The 10,632-nt window shown below is 38.2% G+C and overlaps 1 protein-coding gene across 1 annotated transcript in view; it reads left to right on the top strand.

The window, feature by feature from the left end:
* MICAL2 (microtubule associated monooxygenase, calponin and LIM domain containing 2) overlaps nucleotides 1–9,677 on the top strand; it is a 55,954-nt gene extending 46,277 nt beyond the window's left edge. Inside the window, exons 20-26 of the mRNA XM_009994264.1 lie at nucleotides 1,308–1,358; nucleotides 2,981–3,088; nucleotides 3,519–3,614; nucleotides 4,992–5,178; nucleotides 6,230–6,318; nucleotides 6,657–6,750; nucleotides 9,637–9,677. Coding sequence (XP_009992566.1) covers nucleotides 1,308–1,358; nucleotides 2,981–3,088; nucleotides 3,519–3,614; nucleotides 4,992–5,178; nucleotides 6,230–6,318; nucleotides 6,657–6,750; nucleotides 9,637–9,677 — 666 coding nt within the window. The remainder of the gene's footprint in view (nucleotides 1–1,307; nucleotides 1,359–2,980; nucleotides 3,089–3,518; nucleotides 3,615–4,991; nucleotides 5,179–6,229; nucleotides 6,319–6,656; nucleotides 6,751–9,636) is intronic.
* The last annotated feature ends 955 nt before the right edge of the window (nucleotides 9,678–10,632 follow it).

The raw sequence follows: 10,632 nt of genomic DNA, 5'->3' as shown, positions 1-10,632 counted from the left end.
CTACACACAGTTAGTACTTTAATATTATTTATCTCAGAGGTAAAATATAGGTAGCAGGTGGTACCAAAAAAAATAAATCACCCTCAAGGCAAAGCATGACTAGGCAAATCATTAAGGATATAAACAACAAAGGGGAAGCAATATATGCTTTTGGAGGCAGAGAGCATATTTCCTTTGTTTTATGAAAAAAATGCTGAGGCTTACTTGTTGGTTGGCTGTGGTGTTCTAAACAATAGCACAGGGAAATACAGATGGCAGCTTTCTCTTCCCACATTAATAGCCACCCTGATCAACCTGCTGAAAAGCTTTGGCAACATGTCATTGACAAGTCAGTAGTCTTACAAAATCACAAACACTTAAGGAATTTTTAAGTGTTTTCTTGGTTGTTTCCTGCAGTTCACTGTGTAAGATAACTCTTCAAGATTGCTTTCCAATAAAAGATGTAGTGCTACTGGTACAAACCTGTCTGAATTGTGAGCAGTAGCCTGGTGAATATTGAGAGTACTACAAAATTGCAGGCCTGTGTGGGACTTCACATACACCAGTAGCGTCAAGGTTAGTAAGTACAGGAATGAAATATTAAACTTATTATGTATATACTGAGTTTCTGGGTTACATGAGCAGCATCAGGCAGGGAGAAATCTGTGTTCTGCTGACCAAAGCTAAGCCATGTGTGTGCTGACAGGTTTTCTAAAAAGGAGGATGTGTAGATTTGGGGTCAGACCTTCTGTACTGCAACTGGAGTTTATTACACTTGCATGATGAAGTGAGTGAGGGTGTTATTGAAGTCCTTGTCCATAAGCAGGGTGAGGTTTGGAGGAGACACAGGGGGTTGTTCAGCAGTTGTGCTGTTGTCATGCAAGCCTTGCACAGCAGCACTGCTCTTGCAGTCCTTGTCACTCCTGTTCTCTGCAGGTTTCTGCTGGTGGTGGCCATGGGGCTGTGTCGTCTTGCCTGGTATTTCTATTTTGTGATTGAAGGGCATTTGAATGGTGCAGCACTGACACTACAGCAAATCAATCTCCTCTTGACTACCCAAATACCTGATTTGGTAGGGACAGCCAGTAGAGATCTTCCCCCAGTAATACCTCCTTATTAAACAGCAACAATGTTTGTGTCGGTGCTTGTTGATTAGGTGACAAGAACAGTCAGCAATTTTTGGTCACCTGCTTAAATTGCCTTACCATTTGCTTTTACATGGAATGTGAATTCACATTGATTACAAGAACATTTCCTTTTAATGACGTTTTTAAAAGTACGCATAAACATGCAATTTTCTTGTTTTGACTGCTTTAATGTTGACACAGATTGCTTCCATGGGTGGAGAACAGAAATCAACCAACCTTATGAATTGCAAGGTGCAGTACAGGCTCAAGGATTCTTTTCCTGAAATTCAAGTACTTGCATTTTAGGCATAGCCTCATTGTTTAACTGAGTCTCCAGCCTTTAACTAGGTAAACATCCTGCTTCAACTGACTTTGAATGCTTTCTCTTACTTAGGAGCTCATGGTTAATAATTTGTATGTGGCTTTAAAGTTGCACAGCATATTCAGAGGTGTAGAATTTGGGGAGAAGAGTTTTGTCTTCAGTGACCTTAAACAATACAAAGGAATGTAGTTTTCCTGTATTAGCAAGTAATCTCCCTTTTAGTATTGGTTTGTATTTTAATGTAACACTTAAAATAGCATTATGGTATGTAATAGTTTATTATGCTGTTGTTACCCCACAAGTTTTGCAGATATTGAATAATAATTAGAAATCTGTTTATATCAAAATGAGACACTACAGAAATTTGTCCCCTGAATGGTCTTTGTCACCTTAACGTACATACTTTGTATCTGCTTGGATATTAAGTTAATTATGGGACAACTCTCAAAAGATAAGGGGACCTGCAAGGGGCAGGACATGTTCTCAAGTTCCTGAACTTGAATATTTTTTTTTTTAGCAAGAATATTTTTATCTATAATAATTTCTGAAAACACAACTACAATGGATTATAATTGTTTTCTTAAACTTGATAGAAAATGCTCTGAAATTATTTTAAAGTATTACAAATACAATTTAATTTATACTTTTCTTTGTTCTTACTGGTAACTTTCTGATATTTTAAAACATTTTTGGTAGCAAGACATGGTGTGGTGGCACTAGAAAATATCTCACAGACTTTATTCCAGGCACAGAGAACTAGAGTGTCTGTCTGCCAGCCACTCACACACATGTACACGCACACCTTTCTTCTTTTCTAGTCCCCAGGCTTGTGTTATGGCAAGGGATGCTGGACTATGCAGTCAGTGTCTGCAGTCTCCTTTCAGGCCTGTCTATTTGACAAATTTGGTTAGAAGCTGCCTAATATTCATGGCTGCCACAGTGTGATGCAGCAGATTACAGGAGATGTCTTCCTTTCACAAGCGTGGTTTCTCCAGTTTTCCCTGGCATTAAAATGAGTCACTGTGGAGGGGGAGAATGGTTGCTCTGTGAGCATCAACAAAACATTTCTGTGCAATACTTCTAGTACATTTGCATAGAATATTTCCTGAAATGCCATGCTTTATGGTCCATTAATGTGAAGGTTACTCCCCAGCTCTGTTCTGAAATACAACATAAAAGTCCCAAGAAGTCAAAGTAAACAACAGCAGTTTTTTTTTAATCTCTCAGAATGGTCCCACCCTGTAGCTCCCAGCTCAGCCTTTCCTGGACACAGCAGGAAGCCTTTTGCTGTGGGAGCAGCCATTTCTTCATCACCCACAGGGAGAAGCGTGTGGGCTTCATGGAAGCTCTCTGTGGCTGCCAGCTAGACCATGCTGATCACACATCAACATGCTTGTGCTCTGCTAGACTTTGCCTCTGTTCTTTCTGCTACCCCCTCTTTATAATTGTTTGCATGTTTTCAAATCATTCTTGTCCTCTCTCATTAAATTCTTTTTCAAGAATAACTAAATCTCTTCCTTCTGTTGTTCATCTTCTCCCCATTTCTGGTTAGATGACTGTAGGAAAGGTCTCACGTGCAATTGGAGCTGTGGCTGAAGTTCTTGTCAATCTCTATGTGAATGATCACAGACCCAAGCCACAGCTTCCCCCCCTTGAACTGGTAAGAATAAACTCACAAAGAAACAGTAACTTAAGAGTGGTGTTTCCAGAATGTCATCCTAACTTCAGACCCTGGTTATGGACCACTGGAAACGTTATGAAAGGTCTTAGACTAACACTTTTTAAGGAATCAACTACATATTGGCAAAATATGCTGATGTGTGCATGTGCTGGAAGTGTTGCTCACCATGCCTTCTATTTATAGTTTTATTACTTCTCTGTATGAATTAAAATTTCAGGAGGGTTTTATTAAATGTAATTACTGCTGCAATTATTAACAGAAGACAATTATTCATCAGGGTGGCTTCTAAAGAAAGTTTTGTACAGTACATGTTTATGCAGTTATTTTTAACTCACAAGTGCTGAATTACCATGCCTCATTTTGAAGAGAGCTGTTTTTAAATTCTGACACTGTTCTGTGTTGAATTCAGAAGCAGTCTCTGGACAGAGCTACAGGTCCCTGCCCCATTCCTCACTGTCAATCTCCTGCCGCCACTGCTCAGAGCTGTCAGGTATCGGGAAGTGAAGTAAGGTCTTGTCTTGTGGTGATGACACTCATTAGCCAGCACTAAACTCCAATTCCACTTCATTGTAACTATCTGACCTGTTCTATTAACACTGCATTTTTAAAAATGTATTTGCTTGCTTTTCCATTTGCTTGGTCACCCATTTGGAAAGTTTAATGTAGTTCATCCTCTGAAATGATCCGTCACAGCAAAATGGGTCACTAACGGCAGATTTGGAATGGGATTCTCAAATTCTAACCACCAGAGTGTGACTTACGACAATGGCAATTTTAACTTGCACTTAGCATTAAAAAATTGTTCTGAGACTGCCTGGCAAACGAAAGCTGAGTTGTGTGGACTGTGTGCTCCTGTCTGAATGTGCCTGGACTTCACCAAGCCTGTGCCTGCTCTGCCCCATGTGTGGTGCCTCCTCTGTGGTGAGGGAAGGAGAGGGAGGTGATGGAGGCTGTGGTAGAGATAGGCTGCTCATCTGTGCTGACCCATAACTTAGTACAATACAATAATGCAAAGTAACATTCTTGTACCTGCCTCTGATAAGAAGAGGGAAGCCCAGGGGCATCTAATCCATTTATAGTCCTCTTTTCCTGCACCTTTTGTATGTATATACAGAAAGGATGAGATTTGTGTCCAAAATGAAAAAAAGGAATGTTAACTGCAAGCCCAATTGCAACAAAAACTTTCAAAATTGTTTCAAGTTGTTAATATGGATCCTATTTTAAAGTCCAATTACTTAAAAATGAATGTTTGTGAAATTGATTTTTAAAATAAACCAAGCCCCAGCTTTTCCTGGTCTAAAGAAGAACATGGCTGAGAGGGGAAGCACTTCTGCAGTGATGGAAATAGCAGTTCAGACACCAGACTTGAAGACTGTCAGTTTTTCTTCCTGAACTTTAAAGCATGAAGCTATATTTTCCTCTGGAGTGTGTCCAGACTAAGTCTTCGGAGTGTCTGATTTCTTAGTTCCAAACACGTGCCTATTGTTCAAGGCTGGCAAAGTCTGCCTTTGCCCTCTTCTGAGGAACTCCGATGCCACAGCCCTGAGACACGAGAGCTTGCGCCAGCGCAGTGCAGGGTGGTGAAAGAGCATTTAGAGCTGATGCTGCTCTTGTACCTGAGTAAACACAAAATGTCTGTGAACTGCAGTGACTGTGATTCCAGCTGAAAACTCACCCCTTCGAGTCCTCATGATGTCTGATTTTTTAATTGCTGCATAAGCCTATAGAATTGCAGCAAATAAAAAAGTTGATTTATGTTTTTTTTTGATTGTGAGTGGAGGGGGCTGTGTAAAACTTACAACAGCTAAGACAGCTGCCCACTTAATATGTCTGAATGCAATGCAACAGCTTTATGTGCATTTCTATTTTTATCTTTTAACAGGGATCTCTGCGAAAAGAATTTCCTCAGTCTATTGGAGGGAGTGACATTTGTTATTTCTGCAAAAAACGGGTATATGTTATGGAGCGGCAGAGTGCAGAAGGCCACTTCTTTCATAGGGAGTGCTTCAAGTGTGAAAAATGTTCTACAACACTCCGTTTAGGAATTTATGCCTTTGATGTTGAAGAAGGTAATACAGGAACTACTTGAGAATATTTCAAAATGTCCACATTCTGATGCTTTTAATGGAACTAGGCAAAAAGACCTGGCTGAGAAGCTCAGTCAGGAGGAGGTCTGCCAAGTATGTTGCTTTCATTCATTCTGATCTTTGAGTCCTTGTACTTGCAGTTCTAGTCTTTCAAAATAATCCAGTTATGACACACCTGAGCTTTAAATGAAGAAATTCTCAGTGGAAGATAAATTGAGTGACCAAGATACAGTTTGTCCAATCAGAGGTCAAAGCAAGGGGTGAAACAAGGAGATACTTCTACAAAAATAACAGAATGATTCTTGTATCTCACAGTTGGCCACTAAATAACATGATCTATAAGGATAAGCCAAGATAGTGGCAGATTTACATGGATGTGGGCAAATATAAGTTATTTCTTTCAAGACGAAAGCAGTGGTATTGGCTAAGCAGCAGAGTAATTCATTCCAATCTGCTGTGGAACAGGAGGTTCAGATTTTAGGCACTCAATCCCACCTCCAGTCTGGGGTTTGGGGATGAGGAATTATTAATTTTATTTTATTTTATTTTTTGTTAACGGGAAATTATTAATCTGAATTCAAATTCTCTTGCCACTTTCAAATGAGTTAAATAGATCTAAGCATTAACCTCATCTTCTTCCATGTGAGGATTAGAAGACTCATGGCCAAAGGTGGTTCATTTACAGTCCAGAGAATCTTCTACAAAGATTTTTTTTAACTGATTATTTGACTTCTGGCTGCTTGATGTTTTATATTAATTTGTGACTTGGTATTTATTCAAGTTTGCTTTTCTGCTATTCACTAATCTTAAACCTGTGTGGCAGATAAATGGCCTTGCCTTACATAACAAATGTGCAAATCTGTGTAGTGTAAAAGAAACCCAGAGCTGTGAGCTATTCAGAGACAGGGGCAAGTTTCCCATACATTTTGCTGCCCAACCATTAATTATTCTGGTTTCATCTGTTTTATAGATGGAACAATCTGTTTTCAGTCCATATACGTATAAATAAAAGATCTCTTTTTTTCTTTTGTAGATAAATTTTACTGTAAAGCTCATTTTAAGCAGTGCAAAATCAGCAGTAAACACAGAAAGAGAAGAGCAACATTACAGCTCCAGGGAAAGGTACGTATTGGTTGTATCACTAATGCAGGAAATGGTGGTGGCAGCTTTATCTGGAACAGTGTGCAGTTCTTATTCGTGGACATGTATGTGAGAGATGTTTTCTATCTGATGTCCAGAAGTAGTAAAATCAATAATAAAATACAACCTCCTGGTTCTGTGAATTTGGCATATTTATAGGCTGGTTCTCAATGGAAATTAACTTTTCCTGTACAAAGCAAAGTTTAACTTAAAAGCAACTGGAAAGAAAAATATATATAACAACTTGAAAGCTGTACAGAAATTAGACTTCCCATTTTTAGAAGTATATTTAACATTTTTTTTTTACTGCTTTATATAAGGAAGCCACAGAAGCATGGAAGAAAGAGGAACACACAGAGACCACCACAGAAAGCACTTTGTCTACTGCTAGCAGTCCAGAGGACAGGTCCCCAGGTATCCTGACTTCCTTCTTTAGGGGCACGCTAAGCTGGCCCCTTCGGGTGACAAGGGATCTGCTTGACATTCCCAGACGCCTGTCTAACTGGATGCATGGTTTTCTGCACGCTACCAAACTCCATTTCAGGGACAATGCATATAACTATACCTACTTGTATGAACTCTTGAGCCTTGGTGTGCCATTCCTCTGTGCTCTTCTAGAGGTACTTACTCATATGTACCGGGAAGCAGAGCTATCACTTGAAAACATGCTTGAATGGGTGAAAAAATTCTTTAGGGTTTAAACTCTTCTACATGTCTTGCTCAGTTGTGCCTTTCAGATTTTCAAAATGAACAGTCTCGCTATTTTCTTGAGGGTTTTTTGTTTGTTTGTTCCTTTGTTGTTTTTTTTACTTTTCATGCAATTTAATGTGAGTTAAATGAATGGTGGATTCCTTCTGATACATACAAGGTGCAATCAGAATTTCCAGTATAAAATGTACTGTATGTTGAGCATGAAGGGCAGTGTCCAAACACATTTCAGAACACAGAGACAGATGAAGGATATTTTGTAGATTTCCCCACACACACTCCTACTTTATGCTGTGATTAGACCAGCGGGGGGGGATGGTACATTTTAAAACCATTCTTCTCCCTATTGTGTCCCCCCTTTTTTTTTGTTGTTTTCTTAGACCAAGAAAGACTGTACATTCTTTCAGATGTTTGGGGAATATATATGACAAATGACTGGGTTTTGAAACCTGAATATGGCGCATATCTTTTTTTTCTTGCTTTCATCTTTGCTCTGGGTTTATGAGCTTTATAACTTGCATGAATATGTTAAAAAAATAACAATAATGTACTTAATTCACATTGCTCCCAGTCATGCCTTTTACATCTCTTATGTGTGACAGATACCCTTTGTTGATAGTGGGTATAATCTGTACTACTAATTTATTTAAAGTTTTTTAATAAATTTGAAGAGCGAATCATAGTTGAGTGAAGGCTTGATTGAAACAGTCAGACAAAGGAACTGGTAGTGTCATTAGACCTGACTTACTTGTCGAGTCAAGGCTTCCTCATTAGGTGCCTGATTCAAGGAATATGTGTGGAGCACTCATCTGTAACTGAAATCTCTGCTGTTGTGCCTCTGGGTAGGCATTGCTTCTATTGTCTTTTGTATTTTTAAAAAATACAAGTTTAGAAGAAACAATTAAAACCTAGAAACTTATTCTAAGGAGATTACTTCTTAGTTGGGTATTTCATTCATTTCAATGTGTAAATCTGATGGCAGAAGGGTGAAATTCTGAGCAGCCATTAAGCAAGTGTCTTTCAGATGTCTCTCAACAAGGTCTACCATAATCAGAAGGTGTCAGGACAGGTTAAATAAGCTATTTAACATCCAGGAGACACCAACATCCCAAATTCTGGTTTACTTAAAGCCCAGCTAGCCAGTGAGGTAAGCATGCTCTCTGCCTCTGAAAATACTTAAGTAAATTCAGAAGTTAACCAGAAATTAGGTAAATACATAAACATAATAATATGTATAGCCTCAAATTAAAAGCATCTGTAGCATTTACTTCTAGCCTAAAGAATGTGGCTTAAATACTAGGAAGTTGTTATGTTCAGTTAGTACCACAGTTGAGGATCACCTGCCAGTGGTCTTAAATGAACGTGCTGCATAAGGGCTGGCAGGTTTTTTACTTTTTTTAATATAATGTGGGAAAACATTATTTGAATTGGTTTGCTGCTTAGGTATTAAAAGTAAATGGGTCTTCTCTTTAAAATAAATGACAAACTGGATTTTTCTTCTAGATAGTTTGACTTCCTTTAAACTACGAGGATAAAGCTGTTCATGTTTTAGAGTGCTTATGTATTTGGGGAAAAAACTTACATGTCTGCACAGAGCTTGAAAAAGTGCTTGAAGAAAATTGTTTAGCTGTAAGTTAGTGTTCATTTGAAATAAACTGGCATCAAAGTTCAAACATGTATTCAGCAAAACTTTGCTAGAATATTGACAGCGACAATTATAGTAACATCGTGGGCATCTGTATATATGTAAAGAAATTCATCTGTACATCCTATAGCATTTAAAAAAAAACACCCTACTATGAAACACTGAATAATTTTTAATTATTTGCTAATTATAGTATTGTTTCACCCTAAAAAAATTTAAAGGTCTGCAATGCTGTTTACCGTGTTACTACTGCAGCCCAGCAAACTGCTAAGTGGTAAAGCTTTAAAATTTGGCTTGCCTTCAGTTTTTATTTCAGTTAGCCTAACAGCAGTCTTAAGAATTTTTTTTCCCTGAAATTTTCTCCTGCTGCATACTACAGGAATTGTTCTGCTTTGCAGCAGAGTGAGCATAATGGTAAACTTAAAGAAAATTATGATCAAGTGAGAAATTTGGAAATCTCTCATGTCCAATGAATTTAAAGGAGATGAATCTTTACTAGTAGAAGGTTTCAAAATAATTAAAAAGATGATATTGGATTTGTATAGGCTTATATTATGGGGGGAAAAAAAAATCCCTGTGTTCCCACAACAGAATTCAGGAATTTCCATAATGCAAACATTTTCCTGAAGGAATCTTAATTACACCGCATAGTCCACTGGGAGTTTAGAAGTGATTCTGTTGGGAAGGTTTTTTATTACTATCAACCTAATTGTTGGTGTTTTTAAAATCTCTTTATCTCTTTATTCTACTCATAAGATTCATACCTATTTGTCTTCATTCATTATTTAATGAAAAAGGGCTGTTTCATTTTGGCCAATTCTTCTTTGTGCCTATGTAATCTTTCTGATGCTTTTCTATATAACCAAGTTAAGTTCTGTGTTGTTGTTTTTTGTTTGTTTGTTTGTTTTCCTGCTGTCTTCTCTGTCAATCTCCCTCATTGCTTTTAGTCCAATTCATCATTCCGGTGCTGCACCCACTCACTGACTGAAGCCTTTCTGCTCTCAGGTGATTTTTTTTCCTGCTTGCCAGTTCCAAAATTGTGTGACTAACACTGTTGTTTGACAGCGTTTCATTGCGTGGGTTTTTTAAGACTTTTGGAGCAACCTGTGTGTGTCTGGTATATTAATGGATGTGAGCTTTGGCATGATCATTAACCTGTTGCTGCATTCACAGCTCTAGAAAAGGTTTTTCTCTCTGTCTGTGCATGTACATTTCTCTGTGCCTTTAAGGTAAGTTAGGCAAGTACATTGTTTCTTGAAAGAACTACTTAAAGCCTTATTTCTTTCAGAGTATTGCAGAAAAGATTTAAAATAAGGTCAGGACAAGATTAGCCAGCTGATTCTCCTAGTTAGCTTGAGCACCTGTTTTTATTGAGCTCAAATACCCAACATGCAAGCAATTTGTGAGCACTTCCTAAGCTCTCTAAGCACTTCTTTGCTTTCATACTAGAAAGAGCTGAAGAGATGCAAATTCCAGTCTTCCATCCCAAGTAACACAGTACACAGGCCTAACAGCAATAAATCTGCATGCTGGTTTTAGTCTGTAATATCAAAATGCCAAGTTTATATAACCAGAGTGTTTTAGTTTGAAATGTTTTGTTAACTAATTAACTAGGTCCCATTTGCCACTCTGATAAATGGATTTGTCTTGCTGCATGAGACGTTGCCAGTACTCTCCATGACAAATTTGTGTGATTATTTTATATATTTTACATAAATTTAAATATGTGTAATGACATGATAATCTAGAATGGGAACTTAATCCAAACAACAGCCAAGGACACTCAGTCTCACAAGCAAGTGCACCAAGGTGTTAGTTGACTTGGTCATGACCCAGCCTTCCCTGCTGAGGATCCCTTTTAAAGGGAAGGGCCTTCAGGACTTCATCTAAGCAGCAATTTTTAGGCCACTACTTGTCCCATGTCACATGCCTCGAGCAGGAAT

The sequence above is a fragment of the Chaetura pelagica genome, unplaced genomic scaffold, assembly GCF_000747805.2.
Source record: "Chaetura pelagica isolate M959 unplaced genomic scaffold, ChaPel_1.0 scaffold153, whole genome shotgun sequence".
Lineage (NCBI taxonomy): Eukaryota > Metazoa > Chordata > Aves > Apodiformes > Apodidae > Chaetura > Chaetura pelagica.
Note: the sequence above shows the minus strand (reverse complement) of the source record. Positions and strands in the feature narration are given on the sequence as shown.